The sequence below is a fragment of the Nilaparvata lugens genome, chromosome 2 (assembly GCF_014356525.2).
Source record: "Nilaparvata lugens isolate BPH chromosome 2, ASM1435652v1, whole genome shotgun sequence".
Taxonomy (NCBI): domain Eukaryota; kingdom Metazoa; phylum Arthropoda; class Insecta; order Hemiptera; family Delphacidae; genus Nilaparvata; species Nilaparvata lugens.
This window is the reverse complement of record NC_052505.1, coordinates 68,493,236-68,518,984: the sequence shown is the minus strand read 5'-3', so window position 1 is coordinate 68,518,984 and position 25,749 is coordinate 68,493,236. Positions and strand designations below refer to the sequence as shown.

The 25,749-nt window shown below is 33.4% G+C and overlaps 1 protein-coding gene across 1 annotated transcript in view; it reads right to left on the bottom strand.

The window, feature by feature from the left end:
- Positions 1-25,749, bottom strand: part of LOC111062228 (dynein heavy chain 10, axonemal) — a 74,500-nt gene that overhangs the window by 38,784 nt on the left and 9,967 nt on the right. The window contains exons 6-24 of the mRNA XM_039421522.1: positions 25,178-25,283; positions 23,243-23,588; positions 21,865-22,051; positions 20,772-21,011; positions 19,887-20,080; positions 18,942-19,140; positions 17,868-18,115; positions 17,009-17,153; positions 16,430-16,579; positions 11,040-11,187; positions 10,342-10,530; positions 8,643-8,755; positions 7,795-7,983; positions 6,138-6,407; positions 4,996-5,183; positions 4,518-4,679; positions 3,362-3,556; positions 1,720-1,887; positions 900-1,023 (exon numbers count right to left, since the gene is read on the bottom strand). Coding sequence (XP_039277456.1) covers positions 900-1,023; positions 1,720-1,887; positions 3,362-3,556; positions 4,518-4,679; positions 4,996-5,183; positions 6,138-6,407; positions 7,795-7,983; positions 8,643-8,755; positions 10,342-10,530; positions 11,040-11,187; positions 16,430-16,579; positions 17,009-17,153; positions 17,868-18,115; positions 18,942-19,140; positions 19,887-20,080; positions 20,772-21,011; positions 21,865-22,051; positions 23,243-23,588; positions 25,178-25,283 — 3,561 coding nt within the window. The remainder of the gene's footprint in view (positions 1-899; positions 1,024-1,719; positions 1,888-3,361; positions 3,557-4,517; positions 4,680-4,995; positions 5,184-6,137; positions 6,408-7,794; positions 7,984-8,642; positions 8,756-10,341; positions 10,531-11,039; positions 11,188-16,429; positions 16,580-17,008; positions 17,154-17,867; positions 18,116-18,941; positions 19,141-19,886; positions 20,081-20,771; positions 21,012-21,864; positions 22,052-23,242; positions 23,589-25,177; positions 25,284-25,749) is intronic.

The following is a 25,749-nucleotide window of genomic DNA, read 5'->3' as shown; positions in this document are numbered from 1 at the left end:
CAAGACTTATTATTGGAAATGATATAAGATAGATAAAGACTTGAGTAACTGGTGTGAAAAATTGTGGAATTATGATACAACATTAACTTGAATACTCTGAATTCGATTATTTCCTGCTACAATAATTGAAAAAAATAAATAGTTTTCATGATGTAGTAGAAATATCAATTTAAGAATTAAGGCTTTCTTATTAAAAAGTATGCGGAATTTACTTTTCAATAAAATCAATATTGCAAAGAGGAATATTTTCAATTGTTCTACTAATGAACAGGATCGTATTTTCCTTGCTCAGCATTTCATAATGAACGGTAAGAAAAAACCAGGTCAATGGAGCTCATTCATTACTGCACGTTTTGATAGCACCATTGAAAAAAGCCATTGATTTTCAAATTCTGCCACTAACTGTACAAATTATAAAGTAGAAACTAGAAACTATTATATTGACTTTACTAAATATTAGTAGTTTTAAACTACTAATTTTTACAATGACCTTCTCTACTTGAACGTATGCAATTGGAAAATGTTCTACTTATATGCAGAAATAATTTTAAACTTGATGATACATAGCTTTCACATGATAAATATAATTGTTTTGGATATAGAACAATATTTGATAGGATTTTCGCTTTCATAATAATAAAAAATAGTACCTATACGTTCTAAATTATTGTATTGTCTAATCAACTAAACTTTGATAACAAGCATTCACATACAGAATAATGAAGATTCAAAACGTTAAAAATTAAAAAGCGAATGAGGGAAAATAAAACGAGTGCTGTAACAGAAAATTAATGATGTGATTACTGTTTACATTGCAAAACTATAGTTAAATAATAAAGCGTCAAACGTATGGAGTAAATGGCATCCACTTTCAACTAATTTTGTTTATATTATTGAACCTGCAGCATTTTCCTCCTGTCAAGCATCATATTTCTTGTGTTCTCAAGCAATTTTTCACCCAATACATTTTTCCATTCAATTGCATGCCTTTTGAGGTCTTTGATGAGAGGAGAAATGTTAATCCTGGAAAATATTATAAACTACAATGTTTACTCTTGATTCCACTTTGAATTTTTGATCAATGGTTGTTGGATAAACTTTTATCACAAAAACATTCTATGATCAAGATATTGAGAATGGGATGGAAATTTAGTATAATTAGTGTTTTTAATTATTGTTTTCTTATCAATGAAGAATGAATTGATCACCTTCATTAATGAATTATAACCATTTTCAGAACTGAAGTATTATGAACAGCATTCCTTAAACTTTTTCCAAAAAGAATAGTAACAAAAGCATATGAATTAGATTCCATTAACAAAGACACATTTAATAGTTCAATAAGATCTACAAACGGTTTATTTTAGCCTTTTATAAGGAAATCTTCAACAAATTATTCTGTTGTTTTCAATAAACGAAATTATAGGAGGATTTAAATCATGAATTTGAGAATTATTGATGTGAAATTGCTATACTATTTTCCAAATTGCGAAGTTTCCAAAATGAATCATAATGATCAGCTTATCAAAAAAACATTAAAAATTACAACTGAACTTTTTAGCGGTACCCCAATTTATGGAGTGATTGAGTAAAATTTTGCTGAAATTTAAATGTGGTGAGTCATTGAGTTTTTATCACCCATGAATAAAAAAACTCTTTAAAATATTGGTCAATGAATTATTTCGAATTTATAGATTATCATTCAACCTTACAATTTACCTGATGCAGTATATATCATGATAAGAAACCATTTCATTGAGATCACTGATGATATTTGAGTAGTAGCTGAGTTTTTCATCATAAGCTATCACGCTCTGTTCTTTGGCCGCGAATTTGTCAGCAGATTTCTGTTTGTCAACAGCCCAAAGAGATTTGAATTTTCGCCAACTGTGAATAGAAAATAAATATTACACGTTTTTTAATCAACTAAAAATGTTATCAAGTATTAGTAATCGTAGTATAGAAGATTAATGATTAAAAATTGAATGTAATCCGATCTTGAAAATAGTTCAACGAACATAGCAGTCTAACAATATTGAGAATGGCAATGCAATTACAGAGTGGGGTAGATCAGTCTGCTTATTTACTTACTCGATACAAATTAAAATATGTGAGTGTATCATTTTTATTCTTGAAGCAAAATATAGAATAGAGTTATTCTCTGTTGATATTTTCATTCAGTTTTACAATTGTATCAGTCGAATAGCGTTCATTATTTCAATGCACTGTTTTAGTTGATTTTATTTGATACTGCACATGAAAGAGATAATTTTATGTTCAACAATTCTAGGATAGGGAATGTTTATATCATAACTGGTATCCAAGATAAGCAGCTTTGAATATATAAAATGACAAATTTTTTAGGGAAACATGAGTTAAAATAAACTCAAGAATAAATATCCCATTTCTTAAAGGAATATATACAGAGTGGATAAAAAGTCCGACAATGGCTTAATATCTCATACACAAAGGTAATTTGACGGTGGGTGGGTGTGTATTAATCAATACTATTTAAAGCAGAAAGGAAAGAGAAAAGAATGAGAACGGCTTAGTATCTCATAAAAAACCGTGATATCAAGGTGGGTGTGATTGGGAATCCTACTCAAATTGAAAATACTATTTTCCTAGGAACCTATATACTTGTGCGAAATCACAATGAAGAATGAATGCGAATTATAAAGAAGTTAGTGATGAAGATTAGAGCTGAAAATTTAGGGTGTTTGGAAAGAAAATAAATTTCTTAACAAAATAAATTGAGATAGAAAATTCTTATTGGTGTCAGGCTGTGAAGGACGATATAACGTCCAGAGGTAGCCCTACTTTCAATAAGACATTTAAATAGTGACAATAGGAATATAGGATGTTGATTACGAACTTAAATTCATGAAAATTGGAATTTTCAAAAATTTGGCTCATTTTTGAAAACTTGTAACACTACTCATTGAAGAAAGAAAGTTGTGAATGATTTCATTTTATTCGACATAATTTCGTTAGAAAAAGGTGAGATTTATTTTTCTGTCTGATGGCTGGATTTAGAATAAATAGCTGAAAACTGGAAAAGAAACAGAAAAATATTTGAGATTTTTGGTGCATCCTGTACTCAGCACAAGGAAATTTTGCATGAACAAATTAGTTCTGGACTTCTTTTATGTATCTAAACAACATATTGAAAAAATCAGAACTAGAATATTTTTTTGCAAGCACACTTCATTTTTCATGTATTTATTGACTGTGCTATTAGTATTGCAATAGAGAGTGAGGGACGAAAGTCTAGGAGGGTAATAAGAAATTTTGAATCCTGAATGATGGAAAACATGTACTTGAAACTGAGATGGAGAGAATAAAGAGCTTTGAAACACACCGTCCCACATAATTCTGAGCTTCAGTCATCAACGACAGCAAGGTGTCCTGTAGGTTGGAGATGCTGTGCACCAGTATAGAGACACTCATTAGGTCTTCGTAGTAGGAATAGGAATACACTTCTTTCGTGAAGGACGCCTTCACCGACGGACATTTCAGGCAAGTTTTGTCCATCCACCTGGCGATCGACTTGAACCTAAAAACAAAGTACACGGATGGAGAATTGAGTTCTATTTACCTAGAAGAATTGAAATATGAGTATTAAAAAAGTAAGAATTTGATAAAAATTGAAAAATATTGCCATCATTTCAAAGTAGTAGAAATCTTACGTAGATTTAAAAATGTAATCTTATGTTGAATTTTTTTATTAATCGTATAAAAACTTGAAATATCAAGTTTCATAACAATGCAATATGAGATTACAAGTATTAATTTTATTTTCCCAACTCACTGGAAATGTACTCGAATTGGAAACATATTGAATTCTCATTGTATAAATTAATGAATAAAAACCGGGAGATGGATGAGATTTATATTTGTATCATTACACGCTTGTAAAACATACAAATGAGAATGCTACATGAGAAACATAGCACTTCAAGTCATGCTATGTAAGCAGTATATATTCTAATTTTTTCTCGAACTGTAGATATATTTCAATTGAATTCCTGATTTGAGTTTATTTGAGTAATGTCCACTTGAAGTAAATTTCTTGAATGACGAAACAACATCAAACTGATATAAATGAGTAATACATCCTCCGATATTTCTTCCATCATAAATGGATAAAAATAAGTTTGTTATGCATCCCTCTCAACAACATAAACAAAAAGTAGCAGATTCAGTGATAATGTATAACATCTTTACCCCATATTATTGGTCTATTGATAAAATATTCAATAAAAGGAAGTAGGGAATGCTCTCTTCCTATTTGGGTAGTTTGTCAACATAACAATTTGAAAATGAAAACAGCAATTCAGTGCGATCTCATTGTATTTATCTATCAGTATAGTCAGCAGATTTGGGATGATCAATAAAACGATTCAATTGCAATTCAACTCCTTATTAGCGTACTCTTTTTACAATCAATTTCATTGAATTATGATATTTGTCGCTATTAATGCTGACGGTCGCTTACGGTTTACAGCGTAACTGACCTTTCAAAGAAATCGATGACACATTGCCGAATCATGTTATGGACTTGTGCAACAGTCGGTTTGGTTACCACTTCAGAAACTGATAGAACGGCATCTATCATGAATAATGCCTCGTTCCCCAATAGAAATGAATTGAATCTTTCAACATTCAGTCGAACAAGCCTGCAACATATTTAGTCAAATGTAATATCATAAATGTCATATTTAGTCAAAATTAGGGATAAAACATTGAATATAATAAAAAAGCTCTATCTATTTGAACACTGACTTAAGATATAAATTAATAATATTAGAATTAAACAGTAAAGCTTTAACAGCATGAACAATGTGTGAAATACAAATAGTATGAAATATGTGACAAAAACAGGAAACGTCAATAACATTAAAGATAGTTCGTGTAACACTATGTTATCGTTAGCTGAACTTTAGGTATGTTATCATTAATGGATCAATGGTTATTCATACAAAGGATTCTTACTTGACGAACGATTCGAATATTTGTGATTCACTGCTTTCATAGAAGAATGCCATCAGCGGTGACTTCCCAGTGCTGGCTTGCAGGACAATGCCTTCCAATTTTTTCAGCATTGGACCAACTTTGTTGTGAGTTGTCATCATGTGTGAGAAAGATTCCATTCTTCTGTCGGACATTTTCTTGAAGAAACTCTGAAAATTTGAACACATTCTTAATACATTATTGTATTGTATTAATAAACGACTGAATTAGTTACGTAATTCTCATACTATACTGAACTGTATGTACCTTTCTGTACTCAATAAATTATAAGATTTTCAAGATTTCAAATTTTCAAAAATAATATTATTGAAGAGATATAATGTTGATGAGAAAGCCACTCATAATATACTAGTAAAGTATTTCTCCTACTATAATAATTATAGGCTACCGTATTAAAGATAATTTTAAATTATAAATCAATTGGAATAGTATTATGTTAATAACATAATTTAAGGTATTAAAGACAAGTTTATTGATGCCTGAGAGCACTGTGCCTCTATTTCAGGATTACGATTGGAAAATATGGAACAGATCCGATTGTTTATCGGGACTATACACGATTGTTTGCATTAAAATTGATGTTTAAATGAAAAAGACTGGGAAATTGTCAAAAAACCACAGATTTTTTGATACTTAGAAAGACCGGTTTCGGTTATTACACCATTTTTTACAAACTAAAAGTTTAGTTTTAGTTTATCAGAGATTGACAATGGTGTAATAACCGAAACCGGTCTTTCTAAGTATTAATAAATCTGTGGTTTTTTGACAATTTCTTAGTCTTTTCCATTTAATATGGATAATTACCACAATATCAACTTCTCAACTACACAAAAAGTAAAATTGATGAATCGCTCTCTTATCAAGATATTGAAAGGTCAAATTATAATCTTCATTCTAAATGGGATGAGTAAATAAAGATAATCTACATTATTTGATATGACGAATACGGAAGCTTATTGTGATAACATAGGAAATTCAGCGACTAATTCAATTCTTCAAAACATGATGTTGAGGTAAAGAAATTTTTGAAGCGTCTTGTAAACTAATGAACAATATAATAATAAATTAGAAAGATTTTTCAAATGATAGGATTGATAGAATACCTGGCAAGATATTCTCGAAGTTCTCTTCAGAAGTACTTTTGTCTCGGGCCTGACAAGCTGGAACATGTTGTAGCCGGAGAGCGACAGAATTCTCTTCTCCAGATTGAACGTGACATCCCCCATTTGCACTACCAGAGAAGTAGCATTCTTCAGCTTCTGTAGTGCGTATTTTGCATACAGTTTTATATTCAATGATGCCCAATTATACCTTGTGAAACCTGGCTGCAAGTATTTTTCTACTTCCCTGATGTGCTCTTTCATGAAAAGTAGCTGTAAAAAGATGAAAACAAAAATAAATACAAAAATGTATCACAAAAACTAGCAGTCCTGAATTTGATCAAGTGAAACTTGAAAACTATTATATCAGACCTGAACCAGCCGTTTTTATTATTTAACAAAAATTTTGAGGAAGATGAATGATTAATTATTATTGTTTTTCTTTAAAAAAATAAAGAATGAATTCAGATACGATATAGTATAAACTAATACAGAGTAGAAGAATTCCACTATTTTCAATTATTTCATCAAAATGTTTTAATGAAGCAGTGGCTCTTGACTTTGACGTTTCATTTTCAATAAATTGAATTGAATTAAATGAACCCAATATTCACAAATCATAACGATTTAAATAAATAATGATCCAGTCTAATAATTGAAGCATTACAGTGTCCGGATAACTGATAATCTAAATAATCGATTTTAATTCGATACCCTAGCTCTTTAGTGTAGAAATAATGTAAACTTTGAATTCTGGCTTACAGTACTTAGTAGTATGCGTCTTATGTAAAATAACTAGTTAAATTACACTTATCTCTCATTCACATTATCTGAACTTATTTTTCCAACATTACTACTAAATTGAAAATTCAATTAATAATAATAATAATAATAATAATAATAATAATAATAATAACTTTTATTCACTTCATTGCACAATTTTACAAAGCATAAAACATAAAAAATATCAAGTGCACTCCTCATTAGGCTAGGCCTGCGTCGATTCAATTCAATTCAAATTATTTCCACATGAAATTACAAATTTGTACAATATTATTCTGTTACAATAAAATAATAAGTATATTTTTAATTTTAAAATGATTTGTGTGTGATTGAATTGTGGATAATTGAGTGTGCTATTGAAGAATGCTGAAGTGACACATAGCCTAGCTACATTTGGACTGTTGTATAAATTAGAATTGGAAACGTTTTGGGCGGAAGCTTGTGGTACTTTTCTGTAAGTTGTGTAATTCTGAATGATTAAATAAAATAAAAATAAATTCACATTCTACTTAAAATAAACACAATGTTGTGTATAATAAGGTACAGTAACTCAGAACTATTTGCTTTATTCTTAATTTATATATTCTTTTTTTACAAAAAAACACAGATTACCTTCTATTGTTTCTCTACCAGATTTAGATAAATCTTTCATTTATTAAAATATTGCACTGAACCTTGATTGCGGCGGACCAATTAGCTGTTTGATATACAGGATAGATCAAGTTTTTATGGGATTCCATTTTTTTCATCACCCAGCGGGCTTCCGGATTACCGATCATCCAAATAGCTGATATCCGGATAATCGGTGATCCACTGTGATTGGATAAATTATTATTATTCATGTTTATTATAATTTATCTATTGGATCATTGATTACCTGTGGTGCCTCTAATCCTTCCATAAGTTTATTGTAGGCCTTGACCATAATATGGACGGCTTCCACATCATCATGCAATCTTGCTTTCTGAATAACAACCAGGTGTATTGCCGGTGGCAGACGGAATCCCAATGTTTCCATCAATTCTGACTCAGCAATTATTTCTATCATTTCGCGAGGAAAATTCACCTAAAAAGGAATACAACTTTCGAAGACACATATTTTGATATCAACAAATTGAATTGTTTATAATTTAAGGGCAATCACACTATCATATGAGCATCAATTTTTAATCTTTCTTATTCTTCGGATAAATAACTTATAATATAGTTAACTAAATAACTATCCTTCAACAACTAAAAAATATTTGATAATGAAAAAGTACTAAAATGAGATAAATCACAAATGTAACATTATCTTTCTTATTCTTCGGATAAAAAATAACTTGTAATATAGTTAACTAAATAACTATCCTTCAACAACTAAAAAGTATTTGATAATGAAAAAGTACTAAAATGAGATAAATCACAAATGTAACATTATTGCTTTCAGTGAAGTTCACGACACCTTTTCGGTTGTTTTTAACATTGTAAATGCCCCGCTTTATTTTTTTCAACGTTAATTAGATTTAATAATATTATGACAATAATATATCACTGGTATTGTTTTACCTATTGTTGAAGTTGACCGTACTATGAAAAAACTTTTAGAGAATGTGAATCTATTATTTCGAAATTCTTTCTTCATCTACATCGATTGTTTTCGAAATTAAAATGAAATTCAGTTGAGGAATATTTCCTGATTCAATTTGAAAAGGAGATCTTTGAAAAAATTGAATGTAATTTTACCTGGATACCTAAATTCATTTCAATGAGAATAGAATCACCAATGAATTCTGACCAGGCAAGTTTGTTTACACTTGCCGTCTTTGTTTTGACAGCATCTTTGTTTCCTTTGTTCACTAGAACAGAATCATACATAATTACAATTATTTACAATACTATAATATTTAAAAAGGTTTTTATTCACTGTGAAACATTCTGTGATTCATTTGAAGTATTATGTCAACCTTCAAAATTCTTTAAATATTATTCCTGGATCAAAAATCAAGTGAAGAAGCAGTGTGTGATATCATAATCTCAAACTTTGGACAACATTAACTTTTATCAAAATTTTTGGAGAAATAGTACAGGCTCAGCCTATTTTTTCCTCCAATGTCATAATTATATTATGATTGTAGTATTTTTTACATTAAAAAAATAAGAAATAAATACTACTATTTAGAGTTTATAAAAGTGAGACATTTGAATTTTAGACATTGCTAAACAGTTGTATCCCCAACAAAATAAAAAATGAATTCAGCAATTGGAAATCTCACTGTACTTGAAAGTTTGGTTGTTCCTTTAGAAGATTAGTGTGGAACATAATCATGCTGATGGTATCGATTAACATAATTGTGAATTTTGTGACGTTTCCATTTTTTTATCCTATTATATTAAGCGAGCAATTTCTGTATGTCTGTTTATATCTTTATATCTGGTTATCTGGTTATTTATGTTCAACGGATCTCGAAAACGGCTCTAACGATTTTCACGAAATTTGGAACATAGTAGGTTTATGATATAAAAAATTCGATTGCACTAGGTCTCATCCCTGGGAAAACTCGCTGAGGGACATGAAAAGAATAATAATTCATCCTTGGAAAAACAGATGATAATTTCGTCGTCTCTCGATAACAGAAGATGCGTGTGCCTGTTGGGAGAGAGACAGAATTATTTCCAGCTGTGTAATCATAATCAATCAGCGAGAAATGTTAATTTAATCGACTTGATCAAAATAATCTGATTTGTTGACATGACATGATAATCCTCCTAAACTAGAGTATATCATAATATTTTCAAAGTTGATCATTATTTGACAATTTTAAGTGATTAGTGAGTGTTATTTTGTTAGTCAATTTGGTTTGTAAATAATCTAAATGATAACTTTTTTGCTTTCAAATTTTTGAACAGAAAATTGAACCTGAATTCAAGTGTATGGAACATAACCTACTTTCTGGACTATTTATAGTGTATAAATCAAAATTCGGGGAAGAAACAGTTTTGGGCTGTGCCTGTTAATCCTTCCCCAATCATTTTAAAGAATTGTGTTCGGTTTATCAAAAGTCAATAAATAAATAACGAGCGAAGCTCGGTGCCCCGATATTTTAACAATTAATTGAAGACTATCTTCATTGTTCAGAACAGACGTTTATTGAAAACTTACTTTAACCTTAATAAAATCTCACTTCAACACAATCATTTCAACCTGTAACTGAATAGCAGTAGCCATGAAGTCATTAGTTATTTTTCCATCAAGGTAAATTATCTATTTGATTGATGGGAAAAAGTTGTTGGTGAATTTTTACACTATTATCAGAAATTCATAATATTGTTCCATAGTGAAATGGGAACAAAAATATGTTGTAACCTACTGAAATTTGTAGAGTAAAGATGAAAAGACAATATATTGTGTTTTTGTAGTTCTAAGAGGCAATAAGATGCTTACATGGAGGCAGGGCACCAGTTCGCCGACCTTTGGCCACCCACTTGAGAGCTAGCAGAGCTCCGCCGAGGCCCATCTCAGCTTGCTTGCCACTCGACTTGGTCGTGTCGGTCAATGAAGACGATTCACTAATTCGCATCAATTTACGCTTCTTCTTCTGTATAGCTTTCTTATCCACGGAACCAGAAAGCTCTGCAATGACAATCATCGATTCAATCAATTTACTTTTAATAATTTCATAGAGAATGAATTCATAAAAACTAAATAAATTGGCTAGCAAAGATTTTATTTTATTTTTCCCAGAAGTTTCAAGAGAGCATACATACAAACGACCTAAATTGGTATATTTGTACAATGATTGGAATGAAATAGAAATCATAAAGTGCCATTTTCAGTGCAAGAATAACATTTTTACTGAGGTGCCCTACAAAGGGCTGGAGGGAAGAAAGATAAGGCACTACTTGCGCCACCTCTGTTGCGCAGTGGTCTAAAGGCTAGGATGACCGCTGAGATTTGAGCGTGAGATAACGACGCTCGAGCGCTTGAAATCCTAAAGCCAAGCTTCCTTCATTAGTTACAAATTTTACTCCGTGACACAACTTACATCAGTAGATATAAAAAATAGAATAAAGATAATTCAATAGGAATTCCTTCGAGAGCATTTATTACATCAGTAATAGTATAGTATTTCATGAACTCACCAATGTTTCTAGAAACTTCTTTGAATGAAATAACACTTTGCTGCATTGTTTTTCTCACAAAGGGCACAACCTTTTCAACCCAGTCATTAAACTTTCTGTCTTCATATTCTTTCATGAGTCTGCCGATTTTTATATAGTTTGAAAATGCCTGTAATAATAACAAAACAAGATTCAATAGTAATCGGAATATATTAGTTTGACTGAAAGTCAAAATTTTACTAATTCATTAATTTTAGGACATTTTGAAGATGATAAATGGTAAAACCAAATTATTAATTATACCAAGAACCCTCAAGGTAGTAGTTATTCTCTCACAAGTTGATGAGAATGTTGGAAATGTGAGAATTCAACATTTTCAAGTTTCTATGGAAATTTCACAGAAGTAGGAGCTTAATTAATTAACTCATAGTAAACTCAGTTCAGTTCCTGTACGACATATATCCTCAAGGGACAAGTTGAAACTTGTAAAATCTGACAAAGCATTTATTGTAACGGTTCCACTTGTTACTCGTTCCGCTACTACGTAGACATCATGTCGTCATTTTCTGTCAACATCGTTTCGTTCACTCAGGTTTTTCTGTTTTTAAGCATGTCCGATCATGAGGAAGATTCACTTCCTGAGCCTTCTGCTCTTTTCAATGCAAGAGACAATTTACACCAGGAAATAGATTGGTTCATAACCAACTATAACGATTATGTTGTGGACACTGAAGCCACTTATTATCAATTGTTGACTGTCAAAAACGAACTAGGTTCACTCAGAATTAAGTATGATAAGATTCATGAACAGTTATGGAATGCAGAGTTGCAAGCACAAGATACTTCAACTCATTTTGAAATACTTAATAAGTTCATCTCCATTGCCTCTAAGGCAAACGCTGCATTAACTGCCTTTGAAAGCAGACAACGCAACAATGAGGCCACTGCTGGTGCTTCCCAGCGGCCAACATCTCAAAACTCACATTTGGCAAATTTTCAGTTGCCTCAGATTCCGCTTCCACGCTTCAATGGGGAGCTTTTAAAATGGCAAGCATTCTCAAGTGCTTTTACCAATATTATTGGTAATCAGGATAATATTAATGACTCATTGAAATTTTTCTATCTTCGTCAATCACTCAGTGGTGAAGCTCTTGCTAGAGTGGAACACATTGAAGCTGACGAAAATGGTTTTCAGCTTGCATGGAACCTCTTAAGGGAGAGGTATGACAATAAGAGATTAATTGCTGCCAGGCACGTCACGGCAATTGAATCTCCTCCTACCATAAAACGTAACTGTCCGCAATCATTACGGGCATTCATTGACTTTTGAAAGTCCCACATTACCGCGCTCGAAGCGCTTCAACTTGGAGTCCAAATCAAGGACTTATTGTACATGCACAAAATGTTGTTGCAGTTGGATACTGCTACTGTTCGAGAATGGGAAAAGAGTGTTGGTATACACGACATTCCCACCATTGATAAATTTTGGAATTTTTTGGAATCACAATGCAAAATCATGGAAGCTGTTGCTTCAAGCTCAGCTAACCATCATCAAGGAAATGTACAGCAAAGTACATCCAACTCGGTTGGTGCTCATAGCAAGCCGAAGTTCAATCTAAATCAATCGAATGTTCAAGCTAGGATGCAGGTTACTACCTCTTCTATGTCACCTTGTAGTTTTTGTAATTCTGTTGGTCATTTTCCAAATCGTTGTAATGAATTATTGAAGTTGCAGGTTACTGATCGTTGGAATGCTGTCCGTGACAAAAGGTTATGTTATAATTGCCTCAAGCCTTTCACACCCAATCATATTTGTTCGGACAAATCGTGTACACTTTGTGGCAAGAGTCACCACACTGTTCTTCATAGGTCGTATCCTCAATCGCGAGACACTCCTAAGGATAAGGTAACTTCAAATGTTATTCATTCTCAATCTTTTGCTCCCTCCAAGGGTAAGAATGCTGTTTTGAATTCCGTCATGGTTCAGAATGCAGAAACAACTAAACAAGCTGTTTCTCATGCAGAACAGCCTCAGAAGAACTCTCATGTCACAATGAGCTCCACTTCGTCACTGTATTTGCAACAGCAATCAACTGTTGCTTTGTTACCTACTGCCGAAGTTTTGGTTCAAGCTTCTAGTGGGGAATTTGTTAAAGCAACCGCGCTTTTAGATTCTTGCTCTGATTGTAATTTGATGTCAACTAGGTTGGCTGAAAAATTGTCACTTGTTACTTTGTATTCGGACACTTTGATTCATAGTGTAGGTGAGAATAAGACCAAATCATCTATTTCTCATTCAGTTTGCTTGTCTTCATCTGATCGTTCGTGGTCGGTTGAAGAAAATTGTATTGTAGTTGATAGCATATCATCTAATGTTCCTAGTGTGAACATCGATCTTTCCAAAATTTCAATTCCTGTTGAACTTAAATTAGCGGATCCATTGTTTGATCAGCCTAAGCCTGTAGATTTGTTACTTGGTGCTGGCATATTTGCATCGATACTTCAGCCTGGTAAATTGTATCTAGCTCAAAACGCTCCCATTCTTCAGAAAACCAGTCTAGGTTGGGTCATATTTGGTTCTTGTAAAGCTATTCGTCCTATTGCAGCACCTCGTTCGTGCCTCCCCGCTTCACCTGTGGCCGCTCCCCGTAGGGTCATGTCAAATTTTCTAACTTCAAATGATGTCTCTCATCAGTTAGAGAAATCAGTTCAGGTATCAGTTCAGGAAATCAGTTCTCAATCAGTTCAGGTATTAGCTACCACTTCTTCTCACAATGATGTTATCTCAGGCATAGTCAATAGTTGCTCCACCTATCACAAAATTGTTCGTACAACGGCGTATGTTCTACGGTTCATTCATAATTGTAGGAAACAAAATTCAGTCGCTCCGCGCTTTGGTCAATTAGCTATCTCTGAAATTTTAGAAGCTGAAAATTGTATCTTCAAATCCATTCAAGAAGAAGCTTTCTCTGCTGAACTTAAAGCATTGCGTCAAAATCAGGAGCTATTGCCTAATAGCTCTATTAAAGCCTTGTCACCATTCATTCACTCAGATTCACTGCTCAGAGTTGGTGGACGTTTGCAAAATGCAAATGCTTCTTTTGATTATAAACATCAAATATTGTTGCCCAGCAATCACAAATTCACTCGTGCATTGATTGTTGCTCACCATCGTCGTCTAAGTCATGCTGGTGTGCAGGCCACCATGGCCAGTGTAAGACAACGATTTTGGTTTCCCTCCACCCGTCGCACCATCAAAAGTGTATTGCGGCATTGCATAATGTGTTTTCGCTTTTCGGCTCTTCGTTCTGAGCAAATCATGGGTAGTTTACCAGCGGCCCGCGTTCAGGCTAATTTTCCCTTTTATAATTGTGGTTTGGATTACGCCGGTCCTATTTCCATCCGTGTAGGCGGCCCCAAATCTCGTACTTTTTCTAAAGCATACTTGTCGCTGTTTGTGTGTATGGTAACTCGTGCTGTTCATATTGAAACTGTCTCGGAACTTACTTCCAAGGCATTTATTGCCGCTCTGATTCGGTTTTCTGCTCGTCGTGGCATTCCGCATTCCATTTTTTCGGACAACGCCACAACTTTCGTTGGTGCCAACAATGAGCTACGTGAGCTCCACGAATTTTTGTCCTCTGATCGTCTCAAATCAGATATTCATGACACTATGTCTGTACTCAACATCCAATGGCACTTCATTCCCCCTCGGGCTCCGCACTTCGGTGGACTCTGGGAGAATGTGGTAAAAAACTTCAAATGCATATTCCGTGTAGTTACATTCAACAAGGTATTTAACTTTGAAGAAACCTGTACTCTTGCTGCTCAGGTCGAAGCCATCTTGAATTCGCGCCCTCTTGTTCCCTTGTCGGAAGATCCACATGATCTTGCCTACTTGTCTCCAGGTCATTTTTTGATTGGACGTCCACTTACGTCATTACCCTTCTTACCGCCTAACACCAAACACATTGATCATCGTTCACGTTGGTATCAACTTGCTGTTTCTATCCAGGAGCTTTGGGATAGGTGGTCTCGTGAATATTTAACCACTCTTCAGAAAAAAGGCAAATGGCTAAACAATTGTGAAAATTTGAAGGTCGGTACGGTTGTCATCTTGAAGGATCCTGGTTCCGCGCAGTCCACTTGGAAGCTGGCGCGCATTACTGAAGTTCATCCCGGTAAGGACGACAAGGTTCGAGTTGTCACTGTTCTCACTCCCTCCTGCACTTTAAAGAGAGCTATTTCGAGTTTAGCACCTCTTCCCATTGATGAGGATTCTAGTTAATCCCCTTGCTCTTATGGTTCATTTCGTATTTTCAGGTTTCATTGTTTTTTCCCCTGGTTCTCACATGGGGCCCAGTTTTCAATTTCCAATTGCCTTGCCAGATTTTACATATTTCTTACCTTTTCTTATTGTGCCATACCCCCGTATGACACAAGGGGCCCAGTTTATGTAAAATCTGACAAAGCATTTATTGTAACGGTTCCACTTGTTACTCGTTCCGCTACTACGTAGACATCATGTCATCATTTTCCGTCTGCGCTGTCCGGTGACGTCACAGTCACGGTTCTAAGGCACTGCTATAATCAAGTTGGTTTTCTATATTATTCGTCGTGTTATTTGTCGTTTCAATTTTAATATTTGTACTATTCGATTTTTTGGAATTTATTTTGTCTTTAGGCATCTTACTTTCTAGATATTTGCTACTTTTTCACCAAACGTTTGTAAACGTTTTACGTACGTTTCAAACACATCCGGCATGTCCCTTTTTCAGCCGAGCATTAGCGGTTTCCTTGTCTCTTGATCAAGTATAGTCGGAGAGTGCGTTTCGCTCCCGGTCTAAACTTTTCATCCATATTCATCTGATCTACGGAACGTTTTTAAAAAGTGAATTATTTCTTTCAAATTAATTCGTTTATTCTATTCTTCAATTGTGATTCAATTATTCATCGATTTCTTCACTTATTTACGCTGATAAACTTTGTCAAGATCGCAACCTCGTGTGGGCGTTTATCGCCATTCTTCTAACAATTGGCTTCACCTCTTGAAACTCAAACTTTCAAGTTCTTCATCTCTACCGTTTGGAAATCAATCTAAAAATTCCACAACTTAAAAGTTGGATTATTCATTTGGAATTCTACATGCTCCTGCTCACATTTCCACTGGGGGATTTACCTGCTGTGGTGGACGCTTCCATTCTTGTCATCGCATGGCCAGACAGAATTCAAAGATTTATTTGTAGGTATTAATACCAACTATCATTCACAGTCCACTGCCCTGACTTTGGATTATGTCAAAACTTGAAGGTGAGATTTATTCTATTTCTACTATATTGTTAAGGTGTACAACAAGAATTGGAGATAGCAGTTTATTTTCATGGACAGAGCCCAATCAAATCAACACTCACCTTGTCTTTGAGAGGTGATTCTTTGTATTCTTCAACATTTTGAAATGTCAGCACCGGCTTCTTTAGTCTATGAAATAGCTGGCGCTCCCAGAAGATCGAACCAGCAACGGGAGGTTGGTTCCGGAGCAAAGGAGGATCTCTGTGGTGATTCTGAAAAAGACCAATTCATTGATTCATCTCCGATATGAACAGGCAAATTATTCCAGTTCTATTCTTTCATAGCAGACTTTTACAGATTTTCTTTACATCCTTTATTACAGATTTATTCATTACGCTAAAATTGTCACTCCTCAGTAACTTCTCAGAAAAGGTTTTGTGAATTCAATGGATTGGTACAGAGGTTAGAACGATTTCAACAATAATAATAGTTCTTCAATGCAATTCCACGGCAGAGCTTAGTATTTCATAGTTGAAATACTATTATACCCTATCAAGTTGAAGTAGAATTGTCTCATTTTCAATATGGCAAGTGAGGTAACCTCATCACGTAATGGATTTATATTGGTATGTTATTATTGGTATGATTGTTTTTTCCAATTCATTATCAATATTAAAAAATGATGTATTGAAGTACATTACCTTAAATGTTTTATCAACTTCATCGATCTCCTTCAAGAATTGTTTCATAATTGGGTCAAACTTTTGCATTAGCTGTTCTTGAACGGCTTTCCTTGTTTTTATGTGTTTGAATTTTAGTAATTTTTCAAGTGCCTCCTCTGATGACCTAAAAATAATACGTAAATGAATAGTGAAAGTAACATTTTCAATATAAAAAACCAGTTGTGAAAATGTTGCTATAATTCTACTAGTAGTTCTGTGAACAGTAGACCTCACGCAGTATTCTCATCCACAAGTACCTGATTGAACCTATAGACCTTATGGGAATACAGCAATAGACTGGCTTCTCCACACATCTGTGTAATCACTTGTCAGCTGATTTATGATGAATAATTCTATAGTCTGATTTTTACTCTAATATTGGCGTATGAAGGAGGCTCCTATTTTTTTTTATATTATCCTTGAAATGCAAAATTTTCAAAAACCGTGTAGCCTATATACGTCGACGCCCAAATTAAACCGCGTTTCGCCGTAAATGCGCAACATATAAACATTCAAACATTTAATCATTAAGAGAGATGCCAAACCGTCAACTTGAATCTTAGACCTCATTTCACTCGGTCAATAATTCAATCGTTGGAGTATATTTTTATGATGAGATTTTCTCAGTATCAGATCCTCTACTGAAACTCTACGTACAAAAGAAGTCAACTTCGGGGAAAATTATTTCCCAGTTATCAAAAAATAAAAAGTTTTGGATGAAAATGCTAACCAAGATTGTCAAATGCATTGAAGCATTACAATCTAATACTAGAAGTTAGCAATATTATAATTCAAGAAAAACCTCAATAAAATTTAAGAATAATCAAGCGTTTCTTACCTGAGTAGCGTGAATGATTCATCTATGAAATGCTTGGCTTGATTTTCAAGTACAACAACTTCATTATTGAAGCCTTCCATGATAGCATCCCAGTGCTCTTTGAATTCAAATTGGAAAATATCAAAGTCAGCCTTTTTTATTGGATAGGTCAGGGCTTCGACTCTCTTCACAACTGCATCTATCTGTGTCGGATCACTAATGATGGTTTTCAACTCAGGATTGAAAATGTTGTAGAACTCTTGCATTACCTGAAAAATGTTATCAAGAATCATTCTTGCATTGAATCCTCATAACAGTTCAACTACCGTAGTAGTTGATCTATCAGTATTCCATCTCAAGAACAATTTTTCACCATTAGTCAGAATCATGTTTTTAAATAGTTAATCCAGCATAAGATATTTATTCTACTATTTTTTTTTCTTCTTCCATTATAAATAAATAATTGATAAACAAATTAGTTGATTATTGTAAGTTGGTAGGGATCTTATTAACTGCGGTATAATGGCTAGTTTTTATACTTTACCTCGTATATTTTTTAATTTCAGTTTAAACCAATGTACAGAATACAGTACTAGAATACAGTGTATTCAAGGCACATTTGTTTGAACATTTGTAATTATACTTTTCAATTAAAATAAATAAGTATATTATCTTTCATGAATGGAAAACGAAATCTGAAGAATGTAAATCGAATAGTGTTTATATACTTGTAAAACTATTACTTAATTTACCATAATTGTGATATTATAATTAAGTTGATAACAATCCTTCAAATTCCTCAGTTATGGAGCTGAGAATTTGTCTGATTGAATTGAATTGACCCTATTACTTATAAATTATCAGCTGGATATCAAAGGGACAAAAAATATTTCATGAAAATCTTCAAGAAAATAAATGGATGAAGCATGATATAGCTGTATGGATGCAGATTAATTCTACTAGCTGATGTTTGCAATACATTGAAGATAACTGTGAATTTGTATAATGTGAGATGATTTATACCTGATGGATTCATTATACCTTCTATTTTAAGAGTTATTTGGATCAGATTTATTTACCTAGTTGATTTATTACCTGAGTGACGTTGAACAAGTCGCTGGCGACGGACTTAATGTAGTCTGTCTCGGAGAACAATTTACGTCGGTCGAATTCCCAGCGTTGGCCGACGCCGGCATTCTCAATCACCAGCCGAGTCTTCAAGTAGGACGACTTCCAAACTTCTAACAGCTCAACCGCATCACTTGTCTTCTGAATGGCGTCTTTCAGCTTATTGCTGCAGACAATAATATTAGATTTGCTAAGTCCTTGCTAACTTACCATGTTATTTCATAAACGATAATCAGATAAACAAAAATAGCCTGTACATAATTATCTTTAACTCTGAGGCTGGATTGCACGTAAGACTTTTAAATTCGACCGCAATTAAACACTGATCAATGACGGCATCTCATTGTTGTCTGCTCCGTTCAATGATTTTGTTGGATGACATCGCCTACTCACGGAAAATTCAATGAACGTACAATCAGAAGCAAGAACTTAAAAAATGAAAAATTATGTATATTATAAAACAATAACACAGCCTATTGGGCTCCAAAAATTTGATTGAATCAAAGTTGAATATAACAGAAACTTGGTTCAAAAACTTAAACTTTTGCAACAGTAAATGGATAATAAATAATGAGATTTCAACTGAAACATATAATGAATAAATAGATGGATTGACGTTTGATAGTGTCACTAATCAAATATTAAACTAATAAATCATTCAAAGATAAATTTTCTGTTCATTGGGAGCAGATCTAAAATTTTAACTAAACCGAATAAAGGTGGAATGAAAGTTGAGAGAATAATAACGGGTATTCTCATGATATTATTAAAGCTATAGCTACAATCAGATCAAAGCACAGGAACTATGAATGAAAATGGAAGTTTTAACTGAGTAGTATCAAATGACATATTGATTTATACTATATCAAATCATTCTAATATCAGCTCAAATAGCTTGGAAGTTTGTCCTACCTTTTGAAGAGAAATTTGATAGTGAGTACATTGGTTACTTGATCGCACAACGTGTATCTGATTCGTTCGAAAAGTCCAAGCATATTGGTGTCAATTGAGTAATATCGGCTGAGAACCCAAATCTTATAAAGGCCGTGCATTAGATGCGGTAAGCGTTCGGTTATGTCACGCAAATTATCGGATTTAGTAAGGATCTAAAAAGTGAAAAATTAGTAATTAACAGATAATTTGCATAATATAGAGAATAATAATAATTTATGAGAATTAGAGTTTCAACGTACAAAGCTGTAGCCAATCGACCAAGTGGTTTTGATGAAAAACTAACTCTGTCGAATGACAAATAATGATTGAGGAAATGGAGGCTACGTGAAAAATCATCCAAATGATGAAGAATATCTTACAAAATTGAAATAAAATGAAAGATTCCAGAGTCAGAATTATACAGATTTGATCAGAAATATATCTGGATATGAATAAAATATTCTCCTCTAGGAGAATCATAATTCAGCAGACTATTGGAGTACCGAGATTATTTCAAACTTTGACTTTAAGGGAATTAAATGAAACTGCCATGAAGATCATGTCAACTGCAACTACGAAATTTGTATAAATTTCACAGCTCACATATAAATTATTTGTAATTAACTCAAATGTCGGGAAGGAAATATTGACTACAATAAAAGTTTACTATTTTTGGCACAAACTGTGAGTAGCTATTCCTGATTACAACTTTGTCATCAACTTAGGATAATTATTTGCTGTGGTTAGCTTCATGAAGGTCATCGAAGATTGACTATTATTTACTGGACATTAATCAAAATGTATCTAAAAGTTCAAAATAAGACTTGTGGAATACATGCTGTTAATTTGGTAAACATCACTCACTTCGAAATACCGTTCAAGCGTAGAGAGAAATTTAATATTGTCTCTGGCTTCGATGTAGCATTTGATCACTTCGTTTCTGAAGTTCTTGAAGTGTAGACCTTTCAGTGTCTTGGAGTTTTCAAGAATTTTCATGACAAGAAGGACAGTGTGATTTTTTAGCTGTTCAACAACCACACTGATTCCGGCCTCTCTGTCACGCCAGTAGGAACACTCGGCCATTGGACCAGGATCATCTGGTTTCTGGAAAGTAACACATCAAAATAACACTAAATAGACTGTTCTAGAACAAGAATATAATAAATTTTACTAATCTACTAAAATATCCAATTTGTAAAAACAAAATAAACCATAACTATTCAATTAAAATTCCAGAGTTCAATAAATTATTACAATTTAAATTTAAATAGAGACAGAAATATCAGTTTCACGATTCAAACAAACAATATTGAATTGGTTTTATTCTCCGCATATAGATAGCTAGCTATGTTTCAAAGTCATTATACAATTTCTAATAATTAATAATAGTAACATACAGTACATCATAAAGTAACATAATTATTACACTTTCATTTCTGGAACAGGACAGTCATGAAAAGCAAAAGGCTTATCTTTCTAAGTTTTAATCTGATAGTCGAACATGAATGTGCAAATGTCCAAGATTACATTAGCACACTATTTTCAATAAATTATCAAAAATTGTTATTTAAATTATGTGATAGATAAAGATGTGAGTCACATTCTAGATCAGTGCGAAAAGCTAATTTAGTGTCAATTTTGAGAGGTTAGAGAAGTGTTAAATTTAATTGAAAAAGACTCACAATAAGTTTCTTCCGAATATATCGTTATAATGCCACTTTACATTTGTATACATATATAGAAAAAGAATATATAAAATATATATTTAGATAGTATAGAAGAATAATAAATATAATATAAGGAAATATTAACTATATAAATATGAGATATATTAGATAAGCTTGGTAGAATTTGTAAATTTATCAGATTGAGTTACATATCAGACACCTGAACACGATTCTTCAAACGTATTCGAACTATTCATCTATTGAGTTATTATGATGCAATCTCAATATACCTTTGAAATGAATGTCTGAATGACTCGAGCAATATGGCGTTCCCAATGATCGACTATTCTTTCAAGGCCACTGACAAACTCCGCATCGTTGCTCAGTGCATTCAAGTCCATTTCAGGGTCCATCAGTTGCGGCAATTCGGGAATGTCCAAACTAAGTTGTGTGTCACTCTGTGTATGTTCGATTGCCCTGGAAAACATTCAACTTCAGTGAAATTCAACAGTTTATTAAAAATCAGCCAACAGGAACAATTATAAAATTGAAGAGAATTCAATAAAATATTCGTGTAATTGTTCACCTATATGAATGACAGACTGAAAGTAGATTTACATGTTGAGTGAGTTTTACTAGAATATCAGAAATTTATATCACATCAAGAGTTTTATAAATGAGTTTTTGTTTAGTGACTGGTGAATCCTTTGGCATTTCACTTACTTGTATTATTCACTAATCACTAATATGTATTATGTAGCATATTTTTGACGATATCTTGTGCTCCCCTTTTTTCTCAAGCAACTGATTGCCCAAAACTGATACATCCACATCGTAATGATGAAACTCGATTGGTCCATCTTCAGAGAGGTGCAGATCTGAACTCATACAGCATACGACTTGCCAATAACTACTGCCGAAGCACCGCACTTCACTCTTTACAGAGAAGCCATCATACATGGGACGCAAGATCTGGAATCATCTACTCAGGGATTTCAAGTATTCAGGAACTGAAATGCTAAGAGAAGACTGAATAATTTTCAAAATATAAGCCACTACATAATATCATAAAAAATAACATAAGAAGATATCCCAAGGTAAAGGTCGTTTATAATACAACTTTGAAGCCGATTTTTGTTAACTCAAGCCGTTTACCGTCGACTACTGTCTATTATAATTGTGTTGTTGGGGAGAGAGTGTAAGAACGGCACAGTATGAGAGTCTACCAGCTTCACCAAAAAGAGCTACAAGAACTATTAGTCTGAGTTAACAGTGAAATTTTGAAAATAAACGCCCTATACCATGGGATATCTTCTTATGCTATATTTTCTCTATGATAATATACAATAATTCTTTAAAAAAAAACATTTGTATGATTCTATATCTTTCAAGTTACAATATTTATTATGAATGACATTGTTGTTTTTGAAAAACATGTAATAAAGAACTTGACTATTTGCTATAATGGCTAGTAATAATTCCCATTATCACTATTCGACTATTTGCTATGATGGCTTGTGATAATTCTTATTATTACTATTTGAATATTCGCTATAATGTCTAGTGATCATTCTTATTATCAACCCAAAAAACACATGATAAAATTATCGAGATATATTGAACATTGTAATAAAATTGTTAATAATTTTAATTTGAATAACAGCCTACCACATGACATGGTCAGCTAGCTCCCTGGCTTTGTCGCGGAGCGCCAGCTTGGTGGGATGGTGAGCGAGGTCCTCGAGCATCACTCCGCGAGCCGGCTGGTCATCGTCAAGATCAGACGAGGCCAGAGACACACTGGACGAGGCGGCACTGCGCTCTATCTCCAGCTCAGACGAGAGCAGGTCGTCAAGGTCAACAGGTGTTTTATCGTCGTCGGTCACATTGGCCGAGCTCACATTGGCTGCAGCCGCCTCCAGCTCGCGTCGATCCTTGTCCAGGCGCATGCGCACATTGATCGCCAGGCGCCGGTAGTCGGACGGCCGGTCTAGCAGCACCTTCGCCGCGCCCCCTCCAATTGAAAAAGTTTCATTGTCACAAATGCTACAAAGAACTAAAACTCAACTAAACTACAAGGTGATATTCATGATAATAAATAGCTCATTGCACAAGCTCAATGGAAAGCTCAATCAAATGTTTTATTGTCACAAATGCTAAACACACTTTAAAAAGAACTACCTTAAAAGTCAAAAATTGATAGGTCAAAAAATGATATTCATGATAATAAATAGCCCAATAAAAAACTCAATCAGATGTGTTAATGGGCCCGTTCTGTGTACATGGAATGTGGTAAATTGTCCGATTCACAATTTACCAGGTAAAAAGTTCCGCGTTCCATGGGAAGAGTTTTGACAGATTCTGTACCAGAAACCAGTTCCAGTTCCAAAATCCTGCCCCACAGTCGAAGCGTGGTAAATTGTCCGACCTGGTACAGTTCCAACTATCTGAGCTCTCATTGGTCGATTATTGTAGTCTGCTTTCTTCTCTGCGCATGCGCTGATAGTTTGTTTCTTTACCATAGAATTCATAACCAACAATATGATGTTTGATAACCATTCATTAAATGAATTTTTCTCTATAGAAAATTTGAGAGTAATGGAATAACAGAAATGTACACTTTTCAAGACAGTAAGTTTGTAAAAAAGCCTTTCTTCATTCACGCAGCTAGTAAATGACACATTTTAGAGTAAATCAACTTTATATGTGCGCGCCAAAAGCTTGAACCAACGATTTTGAAATGGCGTTCCATGGGAACATTTTGCACTAGTCACGTGATGGAACATTTTACGATTGGAACTGGAACAATTCACTGTACACAGAACGTACACATTGTCACAAATGCTAAACACACTTTAAAAGAACTAAAACTCAGCCAAACTACATGGTGATATTCATGATAATAAATAAATAGCTCATTGCCCGGTTTCATTGATATTTAATAAGTGCCATAGAAACCGTGCAATAGACTAGTTAATTCAATTCCGTTTCAGAGGCTACAAAACAACTTGCATTGACAATATGCATACATGATACCATTGGAAACTATTCATACAGCAAAAACTTACGCTGAAAAAGTATGAGTATGAAAACGTGTATAAAGTAATGCTTTGAGAAACAAACAATTGACCTACTGAGTTATTCAATAACTTGAACTATTCAGAGGCTGTAGTATGTTTGAATGATGCGTGCGGTTTTTCGGCTCTAGATTTTCAGGTTTATTCAGATTTTTGAACATTTTCAGTTATTTATTTCTGACTTATCTCTTATTATTTATATGAACTATTACTAGATTCAAAATGTGTTTGCTTTTTGGTATTGTAGTGTAAATTGTTCATTTTAAAATATGACTCTTGTAACCTAAATTTTGTTCTGTGTGTTGTTTAAATTGGAATAGGAACAGTTTTGGGCATCAGCCTTTCCGCGAGTAATTGCACTTATTGTAATAAATAATATTATAATAATTGTGATAAACAGATATACGGGAATAACTTGAATCACAGCCATCTACCATAGAAGGCGGTGACAGCTATGTATTCCTATAATTTGCACTGACTTTATTAAGTGAATTTGACTATAGAAGTAGAGTGAACAGTGATTCACCTCCCCATCGACCCATGCCGGCTCCCGTCGCTCGCACGTTCTTCAACATCTCCGTGTCGTCCGTATCCGGCACCACAAAGTTGTTCACTATTATTGGATCGTATGCCTGCAACATCCAACGTCACGTACATTACATCAATTACATTCTTTCATATATGCTAGTCATTTGCCAAATTTATTATTATTATTATGAAATATTAATAATTATAATACATTATCAATAACATTAATATAATTTTTCATCAGATGAAAATTAGGTTTCAGATGGAAACAAGATTTGAGGGTAGTTTACTGTTACAGCATTCAACTGTGGATTTTCGTTTAATAATAACTGTTTTTTATTGTATTAGATTTTATGTGCCATATTGCTTTTACTCCAGCATTCTAAATAATATAATCAATTCTGAATTAAGGTACCTCTACAAGGAGATTCCCAATAGAAAAGAGATTCTATGTAGAAATTTATAGTTTTCATGTCTATTTTTGACTAAAATTTTATAAAAATTGTACACGTGAAATTCTAACCTTATCTTGGACTTTGTCACCTATAAATTTGGAAGAAAAATAGCACA